This window comes from Pezoporus occidentalis, unplaced genomic scaffold, assembly GCF_034315485.1.
Source record: "Pezoporus occidentalis ecotype Australia unplaced genomic scaffold, CSIRO_AGI_Poc_V1 ctg3, whole genome shotgun sequence".
Classification (NCBI taxonomy): domain Eukaryota; kingdom Metazoa; phylum Chordata; class Aves; order Psittaciformes; family Psittacidae; genus Pezoporus; species Pezoporus occidentalis.
This window is the reverse complement of record NW_026914940.1, coordinates 21,732,183-21,753,587: the sequence shown is the minus strand read 5'-3', so window position 1 is coordinate 21,753,587 and position 21,405 is coordinate 21,732,183. Positions and strand designations below refer to the sequence as shown.

The following is a 21,405-nucleotide window of genomic DNA, read 5'->3' as shown; positions in this document are numbered from 1 at the left end:
CTAAAGGTGCCCGCAGCTCATGACTTCAGACTATGGGGCAAATCCAAAGCATTCCATGATCTCCTCCAGTATTACCTTTCTTTCTAGTGAAATGGAGTGTTATTTCTGTTGATTTGCCAGTCGAGTTGTCAGATGAGCTAGAAGCTTTCCTAAGGAAGCACTCTCTGGGTCCACCCTCACCACAGTAACTCCAGGCCCAGCGGTGCCTGGGAAGTGCGGCAGGACACCGGGAGAACTGCGCTACGCCACTACCGCGCCATGCCGGGCACAGGCAGGCCCGGCTGTCCGCTCCCTCAGCTCTGTGTGTTAAATTCCTTCCGTGCTTTGCTGTGACTGCTCCAGCGCTCTGGGGCCGGTGCCCCTGCTGCCACAACAGGATTTGGAGGCAGCACCACCCCTGGCCCTGCGAACCCCCCCACCCGCGAAGCCTCCGCCCGCCACCACAGCCTGCACCGGGTCCCTCTGCTGTCGGCCCCGCCCGCTGGGAGGGGCGGCCCCAGCCCGGCCTGGCTCCGGCCCTGCGCCGGTCCCGCCTCCGCGGAGCCGCGCGGTGTGGGGCGCGTAGCGGCGCAGAGTCCCGACTTGCCGCGGAGATGCAGAGCTCGGCCTGGACGCGCTTCTACTCCAACAGCTGCTGTCTCTGCTGCCATGTCCGCACCGGCACCATCATCCTCGGAGTATGGTACCTGGTAAGCGCCCCCTTCGGCTGTGCCCGTCCCATGGGGGTCCCCTCTCGGCGCCGGCGGCAGCCTCCGGTGCTGCTCCGCGGGGCAGCTACGCGAGGGAGCGCCCTCGCTTCCGCGCTGCTGTCCCACGGGTGTCCCCCGGCGAGGTGTTCGGCCTCTGCCCGAACTGGGAAACGAGCGGTGCGTGTGGTTAATGGCCAGGGGAGAGGGGCAGGAGACAGAGCGCCGGCAGGCTCACCAGGGTGTCATGCGAATTGCTCTTTAGGGGAGGAAAATGTAAGGAATGGAGATCCCCGGAGAGAGGGGTTTCCCCCCAAACTTCGGAGCGGTGTTTGTCGACCGCAGCGCTGAGCCCCCGCTGCTGCGTGAGCCCCAGCAAGGCTGCCCGGACCCTGACCACGCTGCGCAGAAAATGTTGGTTTCTCATTTCTGACCGCTGCTTCTTGAAGTTGGGTGTTCTCGTCATTGCTGTCCCTTGGTTGTCAGCTAACTGCTTGTCAGTAGTATCTTGGTCTGTCTGGCAGGGAGCTCTCAAACCTTCCAGGCCGCTGCTATTGGGTACTAGAAAGACTTCTTTCCTCTGGCAGGGTTATAGGACATGAGTGAGGAATGGACCCTTGAGGCGCAGTTTCAATGTGTTACCATCGAGCCCAGGGGTTGCTCGACAACCCTGTTATTCAGCCAGGGCAAAGACTCGGTGCAGAGAAGGCACATTAAGCCCTTGATTCTTCTCCTGTCTTTGACAATCATTCCTCAATCCCTTGGGTGGCAATGCAGGAAAAGCAGCTTTCCCAGAGCCGGCCCTGCCATAGTCACAGGATTTGCAAGTGTGTCATGACAATAAAAAGAGTGGGTTCATAGCTGTGGGTTATGTCGATGCACTTCTCAGCCTGCTCAGTCTCTTGGTATGGGAAATCAGTCTCCCTCTGACAGCAAAGGCCCTGCAGAGCTGTTTGCCAAGCATCATTTTTCAAACAACTGCAGATGGAAGCAGATTAGACCCGGGTTTATTTGCTAACTATTGAAATTCCCTTCAGAAGCAAGTGAAAAACGCAGGGCTGCCCTCCATTGTAGGACAGCTCATTAAATAAATTCAATCAGTGTAATAAAAAGGTTAGGTTGACATTTATGTCCTAGACATCATATAAAATCTTCCATGTCCTATAAAATACATCTTTCACCACTGAGAAAATGGTGCATTAGTTGAACGATTTCTTCCTCCTGGTTTAATAAAACAGGAGTTAGATGCAGTATCCACAGCCTGTGGTATCTGGTATCAAAAAAGACGCCCCTCTTTGCCTGGCTGCAGTGAAGTTTCAGTGAGTTTTAATACGACCTGAAAGGTTTTGAACATTTCTTCTAGGATGCTTATTATTTCTTTCTGCCTTCAGCTGAATGAAGCCCTTTCACGTTGGCTCCACAAAGGCAGGGATACAGATAATTCAGCTGTTCAGTGGACCTAAAGATATTTGAGAAGAGGGAAGTGCATCAGCTGGCCTTAGATAAAAAGAAGAGACTGACAGCTTTTTAGACTTCGTTACCTATTGCATTACTAACATTTAAATACCAGTGCCCAACTTGACACAGTATTTTTCTGCAAAATCTTCTTTTAAATTCTCTAGCTAGCAGGTATTTCCTGATTTACACCTCTTCCTACTTGGCTTCTTTTGCTTTCATAACTTCTTCAGGGCGGATTTCCCAATGACTTCAAACTGGCAATAACTCATAACACGTCAAGGTGCATGTTGCTTTCTGCACTTTCTCTGCAATTACAAATGTTTAGATTTTCGAAGTTAACTATTAAGAATAGAAACTTAGATGCATATTGATAACAAAGGCTGAGTCTTTTTGCCAGCTGACAGAGTTAGGAAGCAGTAAGGAAGGGATGAGGGATAAGCAGTAAGGAAGGGATAGCTACTTGTGTAAATAGCTCCCCTGGCTGAAAGGATTGGTTTACAAAATCACATACAAAAATATTGCTTTATCTCAGAAGAGCAATTACAATTTGATGCCATGTTCCATCAAGGGTTTACATAGAAATAGATGCCATTTTTTGCCTGCATTTTGGGTGGTTCTCTTGCCCCAAACCACATGTGAGCTATGAACATTGCCTCAAATAAAGTTCAAACAAAAACCCCTTTGATTTTTCACCATGCATACGTGTATTCTTTATACTGTTTGACATTATGCTTTACAGGAAATTACTTGAGGAAAAAACATCCCTCTAAGAGAATGAATAGTTTTGGCAGCCTTTTAAAATAACATTTTCACACGTTGATCATTTTAGTATAATTTCAGGAGGCAGAATTTCATGTCTGAGTAAATGTGGAAAAAAATAGTGCATCTCTCCAGGATGGTATTTTAGCTCTTTAGTTTTAACGTTTTAATTGGATGTTTGGGATCCTACAAATAGTGGAGAGAGTGGAGAGCTGAGTGCAGGGCTGCATGATGAGAGCACTTTCCCTCACAGGTAAGGGGAAGGAACACTGTGTGCACTTCCAGCACAGACCCAGCAGCTATGGACACTTACAATGGTCCTGTAAAGTATCAGTAGCTGGGAAATAAATATTTAACTTTGCTCTGTTTTAGAACATAATGGACCTCAGAATGCTAATGTTTCTATAGCTATTGTGATTCAGTAGTTTCTTCTTGGTAGAGCCATAGCTACTCCATCTAGAATATTATCATTCAATACAGCATTGGATGATATTGCAATGTGGTATGCCAGAATACAACGTACATGTTCTCACCGAGCACTGAGGTACTTCAGTGTCAAAAGTAACTTGCAAAGGGTGGGGAAGCCACAGGAAATTTCCTGAAAAGAATATCTCATCAGGTTGCAGGACAGCCCGCACTTCAGGAACTTGTGTGCTGCCTTGGGGAGGAAGGCTTAGAAGGGGGTGCTATAATGCTGAATGCAAATGTTATGCTGAAGGTTAAAATAGCAGTAATAAGGCTGGCTGGGGTAATATTTATTTCAAACCCTGAGGACCAGTTTGGTTTGGCTGGTTGTTTTACTTTGGTCTGTAGCCCATTGGCATAGACTGTAATGTATTAGAACATGAAATCAAAGGTCTCAAGTAATAACAGAGAAGGCACAAAAGTCTTACAAATGTCATATTGTTAAAAAAAAGCCAAAACTGGAAAATTAGAAAGTCACTTCCAGCAGCTTAGGTTTTGTTCCAGACAGTTGTATCAGCGTGCTGTTCCAGGCAGGGACACCACTGAAATGAGCCAGCTTCAGTTCTGATCTCCCCTGGGTGCCACAGTACAGGAGAAAGCCAGCATTTTTGTCAGTTCCAAGTGACCCAGTCAGTACTGGTGAGTCAGAGCTACATCCCCATCGGTAACGGCATTTATAAACACAGCATGTCTTCTTCCTGAGGAAACGGGCTCCGCTCTCTTTATCTAAAATACAAAGAAGGAACAATGCCAGACATGCTGGCAGTGTTATGGAAGGATTTCCCACTCTCCTGACACATGGCAGTTATGCGCAACCCAAGACCCCACCAGCACCACCTGGGGTAATGGGAATTATATGCCATTGACTTGGGTGGGAAGAAGATGAAACTTTAAGACATCAGCTCAGAAAAAAAACCCAGATGTTACAAGAAGGAGCTTTCATTTTGAGCTCTATGTGCCCACTGCTGCTGGCTTCAGCAGTGCCCTGGGCAGGGGCTGCTCCTGCTCTGGTGCCCCAGGAGCATGGCAGGAGCCACAGGAGCTGTGCAGCCCCACTGCCTTCCCCAGGGCCCTGGCAGTCAGGGGCTAAAAATAAAACCCTAATGGAAGGCCGAGAATATAACCATGCGTTACTGCATCGTGCAGCTCCCTTGGAAGGACGTGTGGTAAGAAGGGAAGTGGAGTGAGCCGCAGCTCTTAGCCAGGGCAGCTTTAGTGTTTGAGCTGCTATTTGTGGGCAGCTCATCATCAATTGCTAGTAGTGGCATGCCAGTTCTGGGTTTCTCTGAACATACAGTTGAAAGCACGCATAATCTCTACCTGCATCCCAGGCAATTTTTAATAGGAGAATTGAATCCTAATGGATGAAAAAATGTGCTGTCTATAATGTAAAGTGAAGGAAAAGCACTGTTTGCTGTGGCCTCATTGATTCACAGGTTGAACACCTTGCTGAGATCAGTAGAGTACACTTGACCCGATGTCAGAAAAAGACTCAGAGTATATCTTTTGCAACTTATTTACCTATTTCAGGCCCCGTGCAAAGCAGCATTATGGCAATGTGCTTAAATACCAGTTAGAAGATTGCTGAAATACTGGCTTACTTGGCAGGGAGTAGAGATCAGCTCATGTAAGGAAAATACACCTACACTGGGGTCCTTCCAAGCTGCTCTGTCCCTCTTTCTGCAACCTTTGCACTGTCTGAGACAGCTCACATCAGGAAGGAGCTGTAAGTGGAGGACCCGTGAACAGGGGGGAAAGGCCCTTTCAGGGAAAACAAAGAAATTCTAAGAAAAGATGAAGTTATTACTTACTTTCAGACATGTGAGAATTGGGAGATTTTGAAAAATTAAAAAAGACCTTAAATTGTGAAAAGGGAGAAATTGCAGCATAAGAAAGCCTGATGTTAGAGGGAATTGGAAACTTTGTTATCTGAGAGCCAGGTTGCGGGAATTTGCATGAACACGAGTATGAGGCCTTGTGTTTTACTTAGAAAATTAGTTTTCTTTGCTTTTATATAGAATGAAACGGGCTAAGAATAAAGGATCTCCAACTTTATCTCCATATGAATGATCATAGTATATCAGCCAGCTCACTGAAGGCTCTGCAGTGACTGAATATTTATGTCCCAGTGCCATGTCTATAAAATTATCAGTAGTTTTTCTATTGTCTGTACTTCCTTTCATAAAATGAAAGCTGAGACCTTGAAAAAACCAGTAGCGTTCTGAAGTAAGTCATTGGAGACTTCCTGTGCACATGCTTGCTCTCTAGGAGAGTGCAGAGAAAACTTGGAATTCATTATGAATAAAGAAAAATATGTATTCAACTTTCAAAAGCTTCCCTGTATAACTGATGTACCTGTTGAAATCCAACTGAGACTGAAATCAGAGGAAGTTCAGAGCATTTGCTCTTGCAGTGGATCACATCCATTTCATTATCTTCTTCAAGACCAGCAGGAAATAAATGACTGATCCTGCACAAATATCTGCTCAGGGCCTGCATGGTATTTCCTTAAGAAGCTGAAAATATTTTAGGTGTGATAGAGTAAAGAATAAAGACCTGCACTGATCATTACCATGAGCACAATGTATCTTGTCTGAAGGACCTTCTCAATAACTACATTCTGATTGTACCTTATCTAGAGGGACAGAGTTAAATAACATTACAGTTAATTGCTTCAAGAATGGCTTCTGAAGAACTTAAAGAACTCCTCCCCACCATGCCCATGCCCATGCCCAGGTTGGTTTCTGCAATACAGGGTCTTCTCCTGCCTCCTTTCTCAAATTCATGCTTCAGGCCCTCTTCAGTTAAATTACAAAGTACATGGGAGGAAGGTAAATTGCACAATCAATAAGAGAGCTTGCAAAGACTGTAAATACGTCTGCATGACAGAATCAATCCATGAACAGCCCATAAAGATTATCTGGGGAAAAAAAAAAAGGTGGATTCGTCAGTACATATCCCAAGTTACGTTTGTGCTTTCTGTTCTGAATAAAACCAGCCAAGTTTGTGTCTGCTGTGTTGCAGAGAGGAGCAGAAACAGCACTCTGTCAGTCTCCAAAGACTCTGTCATGCAGCAGTGTTTTCATGAATGTTTTTCTTTTAAAAACTTTCTAAGTTGTTGGAGGCAAAAAAATTCTTGTAAGAATCTTCTGGACGCTCCATGCATCTACTGTTTATTAGTCTGCAGCACAACACAAGGATTTCTGTAAACATCTTTAAGCTTTAATCCACTTACATAGTCAGTTTTTCTTATATCCTCAAATACCGCACTGGGATTTTTCACAGAGTGTATGACTCTTTGCAGTGATAGCTGATAATCTGCATCAGTTGTCCAGCATAATGACACAGTTATCAATTTAGAAAATGCAAACCTTTGTTAAATACCCTTCTTTTCTCAGTAAGGCCTTCAATTGGATAATAAATTCACTGGGATTACAGGGAACAGTTGTCTCCCTCCAGTGAGAAAACAGATGGTTGGTTGTAAGAGGAGCAAAATTTACATAAATGCTTGTTAGAGGAAAGAAACCCATGAAGAGTCCAGTATGCTATAATTAAATTTGGGGTTTATACAAAAATCATGAATGTATTTATGGAAAGGAAAGGAGGTATTGCATTAATCAAGTAAAATGTGTTTAGAAGTTCTGTTGAAGGTTTAATATGTATCTCCTAGTGAGCCAAAGGAGAACACATTAAGCTTCGTAAACTGATCATTGATTAGACTGACGTCAGTGAAAATGCAATTAGTCTTATATATTCCTGGACATATGTAACGGATGTTGCAAAATAGCCAGGAATTAATTTCCATGATTGCTTTCTTTTTCTCTGGTTTTATTGTGAGGCTTACACCTTGACTGTAAAACTATGCAAGTTTAAAGTACCCAAGACTTGAAAACATGCACAGGAGCTACTGTGCTGTTCTGCAGCTGGGCTTAAGGTTTAAAGCCCCAAATCTCCAAACAGCAGAAGAGGAAGAGAAAAACCATGCTCGTTGCTGAAGGTGCGAGAGAATGCTCCATGTTGATCTGAGGCAGTGAATCTGCCAAGAAGGCATCACTGAAGAAGCAATCCAGATTTGAGCCTTGCACACTTCCTGGACCTCCTGTGGGTCTCTCTGTTTTGGATGTCTGCAGTCAGCTCTGACTACCCTCACCCTAGTCATCTGCCTTAGAAGAGGTTTTTTAAAGTGCTGTGGCTGTTTCTCATTTCATTGCTGGCTTGTGCTGAGCAAGGCCTTGTTCTGTCAGGAGATATATTAAGCTACTTAAAACAGATAGGACAAATGCTTTGGCAGAAACAAAGGTTTGTGGAACATTTTCACCTTGCAGAGGTGTATTTCCCAACTGTGAAACAGCTGTGCCCAGAAAAATTGGATCCATGTGATCATGTTGTTTACTATTTCAGTAATTATCTGTACTGTACCATCCTTTGTGTGTGCCCACTTCTTCCTTGCATAACTAAATCCCTGCCTTGGGTTACAAAGTGATGGAAGGATGCAGTTTATTACTGACAGTGTGTTGTGGTTTAAACCCAGCTGATAATTCAGTACCAGGCAACTGCTCACTCCCCCTACAACCTTGGGCAGGATGGGGAGAAGAATCAGAAGAATGTAAAACCCACGGGTTGAGATAAGAACAGCCCAATAACTAAGGTACAATATAATTCTACTAGTAATAATGATAAGTGAAATAACAAGGGGAGAGATAAAACTAAAAGAGGAAAGGAAAAACAAACAATAAGCCTAAGTGATGCACAGTTCAGTTGCTCACCACCAACAGCCTGATCCGAGCAGTGATCTGCCCTTCCATGTAACTGCCCCCAGTTCATATACTGGGCATGACATGCTGTGGTATGGAATACCCTCTTGGCTATTTTGGGTCAGGTGTCCTGTCTCTGCTCCCTCCTGGCTTCTTGTGCCCCTCCTCACTGGCAGAGCATGAGACTGAAAAGTTCTTGATCAGGGTAAGCACCAGTTAGCTAAATCGTTGGTGTGTTATCAGCATTATTCCCAAAATAAAGCCAAAACACAGCACTGTACCAGCTACTAGAAAGAAAATAAACTTCATCCCAGCTGAAACCAGGACACAGCTCTGGTCCCTTATATGGCTTCTGTGGATCTTGGCTGTGGTGACTACGTAAGAATAATTGAGCAAAGGTTTGGTGTGTTTTGGTGGTTGGTTTACTGTTTTATTTTTAATTCAGTGTGCATATGTGGCTTGTGGTCCAAAGGTGGGGCACACTCCTCTCTCACCAGTAACAATGTCCAAAGTGGCTAGAGGTGAGTCTGAGCCCATACAACATTGTGGGCTGGTGTGGGTAAGACATGCTGGCCAGTGCCATCTGCCTTGGGCAGCCCAGCATACTCACAGCTGTGTTGGCTGGCCCTTCCTCTGTCACATGTCCCCACTAAGGTTGAGAGCCACGGAAACTGCCACAGCTCCCATCAACATCTGCCCTCAACCTTTCACAGTCACCTGCAAGACTCAAAAATCCCTTTTTGGAAGTCAAGGGCAAACACAGAAACCAAACAAATCCCAACTGACCAATCTGAACAACCCTTTTTCCAATGAGGTTTTAATGCATACCACTTCTTTGCTGGCTCTCCACAGAATCCCGAACCCAGATGTGCTTTGGTAGAAATTGTGAGCTAGTCTGGCAATGTTATAACTTGACCACGGGTACATGACTGTATTTCCCCAGAGCTGGGCAGAAGATCTCAGCAGGCATTTTCGGGACTTTGCTCAGATACAGTTTCAACTCTCTTTAAATACAATGTAAAAATAACGAAGTAACCACTGATTAATTTGCATAAAACATCATATTTCCTCAAACTATTTAAGGGCAAAAATTAAGTATGTAACACATCAAACTCTATCTCTAGGGATGCAGAAAACTCTAGTGGGCATCCTGCACAGTTGGTCCATCTATTTTTTGTCATATAAATGAAGTCATTACCGTGTTGCATTAATAACAGACCTCTTGTGGTTTGGGTTTTAGGGCTGTTAAAAGGCTGGCAGTAGGCAGTAGTTGAGTCATTTGTATTGGGGAGTGCTGATAAATTATGCTGGACTTCCTATATCAATTTAATCAGGATAGTCTTTAAAGTTCAATGCCCAGTGTCATTATAATAACCAAAGTTGAAATTATGTATAAGTATGATGAAAATATCTTATGCAGCTTTCTATTATACGCTCTCTGTAATATGCTAGTCTGAGCCTGCCTGGATCGTTCTTTGACTTCTCATGAGTAAAGAAAAATAAGCAACAAGAATTGCAGACTCTAGCCTGTCTTCTCCAGATTAAAAAACACAGAAACTTAATTGCTGCTTCTCATCTGCCTAATGCAGACCCTATTCCAGTGCAGTATTTCAGGTAGCAGCCAGAAACATATGCTTTGAGAAGCCACACAGGGAAGTAAGACAGAACAACTTGTGTAGGGACATTTTCTTTTATTCTCCTGTTATTTTAAGGCTGGGCAATAACGTGAAGCAGGAAGGCTTATGTTTTGTTTTTAAGATGCTTTGTAATACAGTTAAGCACTTGCATCTCCTGAATAAACAACTCACCCTTTTCTGTATTCCTCCAACCTTTTGGCTTCAGTAATAATGTCTGATCATGAATTTCACTGGTGAAAGGGATGAAGGATTTTCTTTTAATCCAACTTTATGTGGCCATCTTTCTGTTTAGTCTCCAGACTCTTACGTTTCATTTGGAGAAAGATAACCAAGCATGGCTGGGTTTTCTTCATTGGACCATTCATTAATTTGTGTATCACTAACACATCTGCTGCTTGTCCCCCAGCACTGGAGAGTTGAAACGTTTTCAATGGTATGAGGCAGAAGGCTTACATAGCAGAGAAGAGGGGAGTATCTACTCTTGACAGCCAGGGTTCTCTTGCTCCTGCTTTCCAAAAGTTCAAGCCACTGACTGAGGTGTGCTCAGATGTAACTCAGGATCCTAGTGCCCTGAGGAGGAAGGTGACTGTGTCATCGCCATGAGATCTGTAAAGAAAGTTGGGCACGCAGAGGGGACACCTTGTTCCTTCTCACATTGTTTGCCTACTCTCCACAGCAGTCAGACAGCTGGAAAACCTTCTTTGCTAAAATTGCCTCCTTGTTTCCTCTTTAATCAGAATTCAGGGGGAAAAAAGGAATAAATCGATCAACCCAACAGACTTTGCCTAACAGAGGGAGAGAACAAATAGAAAAATCTGCCTATACAGGGTAATAGTTCATAAAGCTTAACTCATCATCAGTGCTAACAGAGAAGTTTGGGAAAGGCACTCCAGATAGTGCAAATCTGCCCTGTCTTGGGTTAAACCCTGAACTTGATATTTTTTTCCCTTTTATAGGGTTCTTGTGTCTTTCTGATGAACAAGTGCTCTTGCTTCGATTAGCATCTCCTACGCTAAAAGAAAAAAAAGCAACAAAAATGCAAAGAACGTGCCAAGTGGGAAGGCAAAGGTGCATGGGGAGAATTCAGGATGCTGAGATAGCTTAACTATATGTTTTCTGTATGTTTTATTTTCTCTAACAGGAATACTAACTTCAAATGTCCAAGTACTATAAAATATTCTTCTGTTGTTAATTTAGTTTCAAGGAGCAAAAATAGTTTAAGACTGGGCTTTTTGTTTCTACAGTTTCTATAGAGAATGAGCACCTACAGTCATAAATTTACCCTGAGTTTTTTTTAAGGGAGGTAGATGGCATGGGGATGTTGCTTGAGACTTTATTCAGTTTTATTGAAAACATTTAGTATTTCTTACTAGTAAAATTAATGCCTTTGGTGATTTGCTTCAATAATGACTCTATAGAGGACAACAAACTAAACACTGCCAGTTTTGTGGAATATTAAAAACACATTAGTGTTGTGTGTGCCAGCTCACAACCTGGCCAAGGTTTAGGAGCCTTGGTCAGCAGCATCCCAGGATGGGTCACTGTTCAAAGTCCATAGAGAAATCTGCTGTTATTTGATTCTCAGTCACAACTGTTTTTGTTCAGAAACATTATGTCATCTTTCATCTGGTAGCTGGATATGGACTACAGAGTAAACTCCATTGATGTTTTTGGTAACCCACTGGCCATATCAATCACAGTATTATAATTTACTAGTACAGATTACAGAAAGTTGGCAGGGTAGCCCAGAATAACTGTGTTTTCATTAATGTTTTTTTTTTTTAATTATTATTTGCTCTATCATTAAATCAAAGTTTATCTTTGCAGTTTTCTATTTTTCTCCCCTTATCTAAAAGTATCAGGGTTCACTGTCATTAAACCAGCTCTCCAACAAGGAGCAAAGGCAGTGTGTTAGTTCTCTACCAGTGCAGAGATTTAAGGAGTGTGCTTAAATGGATTTATCTTGAGTTCAGTGAGGCTGAAAATAGACCCAGAATTGAAAGTGTGCGTAAATTTTTCACAACAGAGACAGCATCCAGACTGTTGGCTTCAGTTATAAGTTGAATCTTCAATATGAATAAAGCTAGGGGGTTTTCCTTACTTTTTCCTACAAATACAAGGATTTCACTTCACTACGTCGGGAAGTCTTGGGAGAACCATAGTAGAACATTTGTAGAGGGGACCTTCAATAGAAACATTGATGTATTTTTAATACAGTGTGTCAAGTTAAAGTAAGCTTAGTATTTCCTCTTCCAAAACTTCTTTATCAGAGCAATTTTATTTCAGCTCTTGACTGTAAGCTGGAGGAAGGTAGGGGAAAATTAAGCCATTATAACTCCTGACAATCCTTCAGTATTTGCAGATATCTATGTAAGTTGCTGGCTTGAGCATTTCACTGCTTGAATTAGGAATTGCCTAAAGATCTGTCAATTGCATGCTCTTAGGAGATAGTGGAACTAATTTTATTTTAGATAAACTGGGATAAAGACCATGCAGCTACATTCCTGTGAAGGGTCTGAAATTACAGTGGTACTCAGTTTCTCACCACTTGTTGATGCAGTGGTTCCTGACACCTTCCTTCCCCTGCGCTTTATCTCTGTGGATGACCACAGTTCACTTGTGATCTATGGAACAAATGATATGGAAAAGACAACTTACTTGCTGGTAGCAGAGGTTTGAATTTTAGTGCACAATACAGTTTCCAAATGCTGGATGCTGTCTGTGGAAGACATGAGGTTGCTTCCTTGTATCCTAAACACTACACATTCCCTCTAGCAGAGCTGCCTCATATCATACCTAAGCTGCTAGTTCTTTATTGGGGTAGAGATGGTAACAGCAGCAGTGGCTGGATGTGCCAGTCAAAGGCTCAGCACCTGCTGCCTGCATGCACCATCTCTCACACAGTTGTTGATGTTTAAAATATCTTCTACTCAAATCTGAAATGGTGTTTGTAAGCCCAGAGCAGGGAATCCAAGTAATGGTCCAGTATTTGCACTACGCATCTCCTCCATAGTATTTCCTGTTTCCCCCTTTTCATTATACATTCTAGAGTCTCTACAAAGCAGAGTTATTTTCCTCTTCTATATTGATGAGAAGGTGGATGTTTTCCACCTAGTTGCCAGACAAGCAAGATTTGGGGATTTTTGAAATTATTATTTTACTTCTGTATCAGGATAAGAGGACAGTCGGGCATTTCTAGGGCTTTGTGTGGGATCTTTGTCCAGTCTTTTGTTAGGGCACTCTGGGCACCATTCTTCAGGGCCTGAGCCCAGGTGCGGGTCTGGGAGCTGATAACGGGGTCCACCAACAGCCCCCAACATGGCAGGTGATGAGCCAGGGCCAGGGGCCATCCAGGAGGCCCAACTGGTGCAAAAGGGGATGAGACAGGGGCACAGCTGTAGACAAGCTACAGCATGCATACAAGAGGTCCGTCCAGAAAGCTTAGCTGGAGACCAGCACTCTAGTGCTGCCACTGGGACAGTGACTGATGACCCCAGGCTGATCTGAAATGGGGTCCTGGACCATGGACAGGGGTGTGGGGAGGTCCATGGTGGGACAGGGTAGGGTCAGTAAGGCCTGTTAGTGCCCCCAGGCTCCTCTTCTATCACTCTGGGTAGCACCATGGCCCTAACCAGCAGCAGGACCCAATGGTTACAGTTCTGACTTGATTGTGCAAAATCTTGCATTTTATTCTTACTGCTGAACACCACCCTGGTACATGTTTGTGATCATGCTTCTGTTTCTCCATCCATAAAAAGGAGGATGGCAGGTCTCATTGGGAAGGTATAGGGCTTAGCTGCTTACTGGAACTTTGCATAATAAAAATGCTTTCTAAGCATTGTTAATTAGTTATTACAGCATTTGTTGCTGATGGAATGTAAAGCATCTTGCAGAAATATCCCTTTCCTTTTCCTAGAACAGAAGTTTCAACTCATACAGCTGCATATATCTTCGGGGAATCTCTTTACACTCTTGTCCTTGATTATGTGTCCTTGGAAGATGCTCTATCTGTAAGTTTTTAGACATATTAGTTTTATGCATTAAAACATTTTTTAAAATTCAATGGTGGCATCAGTTTCAAACCAAAAAGAAAACCCTAATAAATAGAATATACACAACGGTACACACATTTTTTTCTGGAGAAAGAGGATGAGAAATACACATGGTTTATTTCACTTGCACTGCTGACAGCACAGTTGAAAGGTGCTTAAAGATCATTATGAGGATCTCAAGAGAACAACCTGATAGAACAGAAAAGTGATGCACTAAAGAGCGTTAGAGAGATTCCTACTGACTGCAGCAGGCTTCAGATCAGGCAAACACAAATCCGTGTCTTAAACAGAGACTTAGAGGCAATGCTGACAAACGCGTAATCTGAGTCTGGACATAGCCAGAGGAAGTAGAGTGCCTAGGTAGGCCAGTATTTTATGAATCTTCCTGGCTGTGTCTGTACAAAAGATGCCTTTAAAATAGCAACACTATATATGTTTATAGTTTCTGATTGAAGGGTTATTTTCAGTACTCAAGTAACATATTTATTACTGACATATGTCCTCTAGCTTTCTGTAAAGCATATAAAGCTATGCATAATGTTAAATAATGTTGTTTGTTATTTTATGCATGTGTAATGTTAAAAAATGTAGGATTTATAGAACATAACTTTGAATATTGACAATCATCTGATCTGTCTTCAAAGACAAGATGAGCAACTATGGCTGCAGTCTTCCCGACACAAAGCCATTTAACTGTTCTGTGGAAAAATGCATTAATGAAGACCTCTAAGCCCCTCCAGGCAAACTGTTCTGATATCTGATTGTTCTTATTATGCAGCAAACTGCCTAACCTAGATTTCCTTTTGCTGTATCTTAAATCTGTTACTTCACTCATTTCCCAGCAGATCTGGAGGAAAGTCTATTGCCTCCTTTTCCTTGCCTTTCTGAACAAAAAGACTGAAAGCATCTCCCTACGCCACCTTCTTGCTAATCGAGCCCAGTTTTTTCCCTGTCAGTCACACTTTCCAGGTGTCTCATCACCCTGTGTTCTGTGCAGAATCTTCCCCAGCGTTTTTCTTGGAACATTTTGAAGGACTTTGAACTGGACCCTGTCTGCAGTGGCCTTGTGGAGGGCAAGTGGGAGGATGAGTTGTGTGTCAAATACCTTTGTTTCTGCAGTACTGCCCACCACCATGTAGCTGAAAAGATGAGCTCATGGGATGGCACAAAGTCACATTCAGTTTATTCATTGTCATACCCAGACTCTTTTTCTGGGGAATAGCTGAGGAACTGTTACCTATTCAGTTATTTCTTCTCTTCTGCAGCTGTCACAAACGTGATGCTCTATGCTTGTTGGTATTGAATTGTGCTCTACTGTCTGAATTCTGCCATACCTGGTCAATTTTACCTCCTATAGTGCTTACAGTTTGGCATTGTCTGCAAATTAAAGAAAGGTACAAGTCACATGTGACTTGAAATACCAAGTTTTTCAATGGTGCTGGAAAACCCTAATAGATACATCTTCCATGCTGACTGTGAATCCTTGACAACTATGCTTTCATTACAACTATCCAGCTGGCTGTGCACTCACCTTCCTGCACTTTCAACCAAACCATGTTTTCATAGCCCATTTATGAGAATCTCATAATGTCAAAAGGCTTGCTAAGATGCAAAGAGATGATCACTGCTGCTTTTTCCCTATCCGCAAGGCCTCTGAGTCTGCCCAAAATGGAAAATAAAATGAATTTAATTAGAGCTTGTCCTGAACAAGCCCATGGTGACTGTTGGTTATGACCATACAAATTTGAAGTACTAAAATGGGGATACTACTTGATTGTCTGTTCTTCATCTTATTTTATGCTTAATTGTCATAATCTAGCTAGAAATTCTTTTACATGGCCTTCCTGCATTGAAACATAATAAACTGTGCTTGCTCATTCCCCATCTTGTGAACTCAGTCTATTCTCAACAGTTTTTCAGTAACAATTACTAGCAGATCTGGGGCCAGGTAAACCTGATGGAATTTGTCTATCAAAAAGCATTTATCTTTATGAAATTCTCTACCCTGTTATGTCTTATAATGCCCTGTGTTCCTTCACCTTTCTGTTGCTGTTAGTAATCTGTGATCAGATTGGGAGGACTTCAAAGTGAGAACCAAAGCAATGAAAATCCATCTTTCCCAACATACTCTATTATGCCAGAGAGAGACTTCATCAGGGACTGTAGTGATAGGACAAGGGGTAATGGGTTCAAACTGAAGCAGGGGAAGTTCAGGTTAGATACAGGGAAGAAGCGCTTTACTGTGAAGGTGGTGAAGCACTGGAATGGGTTGCCCATGGAAGTTGTGAATGCTCAATCCCTGGCAGTGTTCAGAGCCAAGTTGGACAGAGCCTTGTGTGACATGGTTTAGTTTGAGGTGTCCCTGCCCATGTCAGTGGGGTTGGAACGAGATGATCTTAGGGTCCTTAACTGTTCTCCTTAGATCTCCTTAGAGATCTTAACTGTTCTATGATTCTATTATCAGCTTTCTTCTCTCTGTTTTTCTGTTCATCAGTTATCTTCCTAGTTCTGTAGAATAATCTTTTAGCCAGGCTGTGTTATTTCACACTGAGCAATCTTCTTTTCTGCAATTAGCCCTCTTTACTTAAAGCGATATGAGCATTTTGTTCAGATTTGTTTTAAAATATAGCTCTTGGCTACGTCTGTGTTCCTCTCACAGCTGATACTTGACAATCCGCTTCTACTGAATCACTTGATACTATATTCTTGTGTTTAATTCACTTATTTCATTTCATAGCCAAGGCCTCAACATATGTGATTGCCTGTCTTCGCCATATGACACAGGAGCATGTGCATCAGACATAGGGCTCACATTGCCACCTACTCCTGTCCCCACAAGGCCTCCTCACTTAGCAGCTCATGTGAATCAGCTCATCACTCATGGCCTCTTAAAATATAGCCTCTTCCATCAAATCAGGTCTTCTCTGATCTTCTCTCATCTTTCACAAGGTTTGTCCCCAATTACAGCTCTGCCATGCTAATAATCCTTGACTGCAGCACTCATTTGTAATAATCTCAAAATGATTTGTTTTGATTTATTTTAGTTTTTGCAACAGAACAGACTGAAGTGGATGCATTAACATGTTTATAATCTGAAAGAGCAGCAGTATCTTTTATGATGCTGTGGGGAAAATAGGAACAAAAAGGGATAGTCCACATTTTGTTACATTTTCCTGCTATGGCTCGGGGAATAAATAAGTCCTGTTTACACAAACCCAGAAAAAGTAATTGCAGCGTTAGTTAGATACTACAGTTGTACAGTTTGAAAATGGCATTTACCGTGGTTGGCATGGACTGCGGTGGGTATATGTTTCCCAGGGGGTTTTCATTTATAATTTGCACAACCTGATCCTTTTCCCCTTTTTCGTCTCTGTAGATTATCAATTCAGTGGTATTGCTGATTCTGCTGAGTGCCCTGACTGATCCTGACCAGTACCATCTAACCAGTGCTGAATTAGGGGGTGAATTTGAATTTATGGATGATGCCAGTAAGTACAAATTGCCTGAATACTAGCACTCATTGCTTCAGTTTTATGCAACTGTCCTATCATTTCAGTAGTTACTGTCCTTTAATTATTGCTTCACCTTGTTATCTTAAAGATATTTTCATTGTGAAAGGTGTATTCATGGCAGAGTTCAAACTCATTACCTACTAGTAACCTTGTCTGCTACCTATTAGTAATCCATGTGCTCCTGGCTTGGCAGAGGCCAGCCCTTGACATGGAGATGTTATCCCTGAGCATGATGCAAAAAGCCCCAGGGGGATTTTGCTAGACACAGCATGATATGGAGTCTCTGCACATCCCAGAACTGTGTCCTGTAGTGCCTGCACAGGCATAAGAACCCATAGCGCTTCTTATGTAACTGGCTAAATGTGTTCATTCATGTTGTACATATTTACACACCTCCCATGTACACATGGCAGACTTGCACAAGCCTGTTGTAATAGATGGAAGTACAAATATTAACTGTATGGTCATAAGCATATTAGAAATAACACAGGATGACTTCCTTCTCTCATCAAAGGCCATAATAGAAAATCTTCATTATAGTTTCAGGGCAGAGTGAAGTAGGCCATTTATGTCTCCTGAAAAAACTTCCTATCCATTGCAGATGTCTTTTTCTTCCATGACTGTTTCAGATTATTTGCTGATGTTTGGTCTGTTGATTTGCTTTAACCATTTAATTTGTATCTAGAAAAGTTCTCCTTCAATGTGATTTTGATATTTTCATTTCTGCTCTCAAGATTGTTACATTCAACATTTCTCACAGTAATCTGAAACAAGGTCTCCTGCTAATTACACTGGTGTCTTCCTGCTCAGAATCACACCCATCCACAGCAAAAGGCTCTAAGTCCTTCAGTAAGAATATCAGTAAGAAAAGGAATGGCCCCACACATGAGAAAAATAATTGCACCCATAGTGGGTCAGAGCTGCTGGGTATTAGTTAAGGAATGCTTATTTCCACAAGGTCTTTATTGCAGATATGCCTAATTCAATTTATTAGAGGGCAGTTGCTACTTTATTGTGTCTTCATTGAAAAACCACCTACAATTTCCAACTAAAAATCTTTTTATGTAACTGGATTTAAGAAAGTAAGGACCATAGCAGATACAGATGGGCTCCTAGCTGATTCTGACATATTAAAACTGACTGCCTTGTCCTAATTCTCAGAGATTAACCTTGGTAATGACTGTCTGTCAGTGTGGTTTTATATAGCCGACATCAGAGGCCTGCCAGTGCCCAAGGCTTTAAAATTGTAATTCTGTTTTGTAATGCAATAGCTGTCAGATCAAGTACGTTGGGGATTTCCAGCTACACTTGAAAATTTTATTTTCTATATTATTTTTTATCGAGGCTTCTGAAGTGAACCCTGCACGACTGTAAAAGGATGGCTTGTGGGCCAAGTGACCTCATTTCTATTTGGTAAAGAGAACATTCCACAGGCGGTTAAATTACGAATGAACATTTGAATTAATGTCTCCTTTTATTTTTTGACTCCCCCTGGTTTAATGCCTTACTGAGTAAAAGCAGCTGCATCAAGCAACTGGCTTTTATAGTTACTGGAAATAGCTGGCAGGAGATAATTTTGTTCTTTTTCAAGTATAACTGTATTTGTTCAAATCTGCAGAAATGCTTTCTGATAAAAAACGGACAAACTTCCACTGTCCTACTTTTGTCTTTTTTCCAAGAGTTTCCCAGGTTAGCTGCATGTGCTGAAATTCTTAGATATGAAACCATGTGTATGAAATACAGGAACATGCATCTATTTTTATGATAATGAAGGTCCCAAAGTTGTTATCTATAGGTACTTGTGTTGACAAAAAATAATGATGGAAATATTAGTAACCATTATTACTAATTTTGATGCTCCTATCAATAGCAAGCAAAAAAATAATTACAATTGCCTGTGAAATTGTCTCTCCCTTTCCCTCCCTCCTGCTTCATAACAGAGCTGAAAATATGATCTGGAAATAAACTTATCAGCTGAGTCACAGTAGTGGAATTACAGCTAACTTGAAGTTTATGACAGATTTCTCTTGACTTCCAAGAAGCCAGGATTCCCCCAGTTTTTGTATTCATATTTATTTCTGGCTGTTCTCAGGCATGGTTTATGGAGAACAGTCAATTTTCTGTTTCAGCAGTGGCAAAAACTCCTGCCATGCATAGAGCCAGAGCCAGTGTAGTGTAAACTGCTTGAAAATGCCAGTGCAGCATCAGTTCTGCTAATGGCTGCTCAGCCTAAATTTCAGGATTTAGCGTGGTTCCCAGTATGTTGCCAGAGGCTCCAAAATGCCTGTTTGAATAAGGAGAGAAGGAATTTACCTCAGCACTTAAAAAGGCCTGTAGGTTATAGCTTTTCCCCTCTACTTTAGAAAAGGCAACAAGATGGGAGGGAGAAGTCTGCCAAGACCTGCCATGCGGCAGATGGAGGTACTGGAAGACACCAGTGTGTGTGGTTTGGCTGGCTCTCTGAGATGTACATCTAGGAGCCAGGGAAAATGCTGGGTTTCCTCCTGTGCTGCATACTCAACTAAGCCCATTTAGTCTCATCTTTCTTTTTATTATTTCCTTAGGGCCTGAGGGAGTTTATGAACTAGAAGCTGGACTAGGAAGAAACAGAAATGTCTGAGCTGCCCAGTGTAATACTGCTGCTGTTAAAAGACTAGTAATCTCTGGTCAGGAGATGGAAGAGCCCTATAAATTGTTTCAACTCCTCAGAGGGTTTCACCTGAACCTCCTGCTCAGCTTCTCTGGATTCTGACATGCCAACAGCCCAAACAAGCAGTGAATGTTGCTTAGTTATACTTACTGCCGTCACAGTTTCACACATGTGTGTGATACTTCATAAGCCATATGAAAAGGACTGAAATCCAATGTGTGCCCTATCCTATGTGTGCCCTATAGAAACTGAGGGGAACTTTGACACTGATGTCAGCAGCTGAGGCCAAAATCCACCTGTGTCCCTGCCCAGGCAGATGAGACAAGCAGAGGTTGCAGGGCAAGGTAATGTGATGGTCTCTCTGCTGAATGTGACATGCATCCAGGGCTTAAAAAGATTAATCAAAGCAGATAAATTTAATAAGGAACCTACAAACAGGAGGCCTGGACTTGTGTTGGGGGTTAAATGGAAGTGGTAGAGGAGGTACCCTTCCTGCCCCAATCCATCGCCACTACCCAGGTAGCATGAGCCCTATGTCACACACACAGGGAGGGGGAAAAAACTAATTCCATGCTCCAGTATAACATGTTCAGGGCTGCATCTTCCTCTCTAGCTGTATCCCCTGGAGTAAACAAGCTGGGTTCAAAGGTGCAGCAAACCCTTTCCTTCTCATTGGCCTCCTTCCTTTGCTGGAGAGAAAATGCCACCGCCACACAGGTTGTGACCCAGGAGGCTGCAGGGTGGCTGGCAGCAGCAGGACTGAGCTTGCACAAGCAGTCTGGAGGAGAATGAGGCAGTATTCCTTAGCTGGCAGTAAGGAGGCCAGGCTGCTGGATAAATAAGGCTAGGAAGGTGGGCAAGACTGCCTGAGGATTGTAGGCTGGTGATCAGCAGCTTTCTAGCCCCTGCTGTTGGAGCTGTGAGCCAGTGATTAATTCCAGGGCTAGGGCAGTTGACGAGCTGGAGGATTCGAGGTCTCCATCACTCCACACAGGTCCTGGCTCAGGGACTGGCCTCGCTGGCTGCTCCTCTCTGTCCCCACAGCACCCACCACCAGCCTTCTCTAGACAAGGAAAGGGTAAGGCAAGGAAATGCTTGTGAGATGGGTTTGAGGGAGCTCCAGTTGCAGAGCTTGCTGTGCACAAAAGCACCCCATGGCAGCAGCTCTGCCCAGCCCCAGTGTGGTAGGAAGGATCTCACTGCAAGGTATAAAAGGAAAAAAAACCACCCCAAATGTTTTCTTTAAATCCAAGCAGAAAACTCAAAAACTGTCTAGGACAAGAGGCTGTATAACCATTGCAGTGGTCCAAGTACAGCCCTTATAGCCGTAAGTGCAACACACAGTACAGCATGGCTAGAAAAGAAATCACACACCTCTGTTAGCTTCTCAATTAATGTGCTATGTATCTAGTTTTGTTCTGATTAACTGAAG

General features: G+C 42.8%; 1 protein-coding gene across 1 annotated transcript in view; it reads left to right on the top strand.

The window, feature by feature from the left end:
- The first annotated feature begins 498 nt into the window (after window positions 1–498).
- Window positions 499–21,405, top strand: part of LAPTM4B (lysosomal protein transmembrane 4 beta) — a 61,998-nt gene continuing 41,091 nt past the window's right edge. The window contains exons 1-2 of the mRNA XM_062627350.1: window positions 499–689; window positions 17,188–17,299. Of these exons, the coding sequence (XP_062483334.1) occupies window positions 594–689; window positions 17,188–17,299 (208 nt within the window). The 5' untranslated portion in view covers window positions 499–593. The remainder of the gene's footprint in view (window positions 690–17,187; window positions 17,300–21,405) is intronic.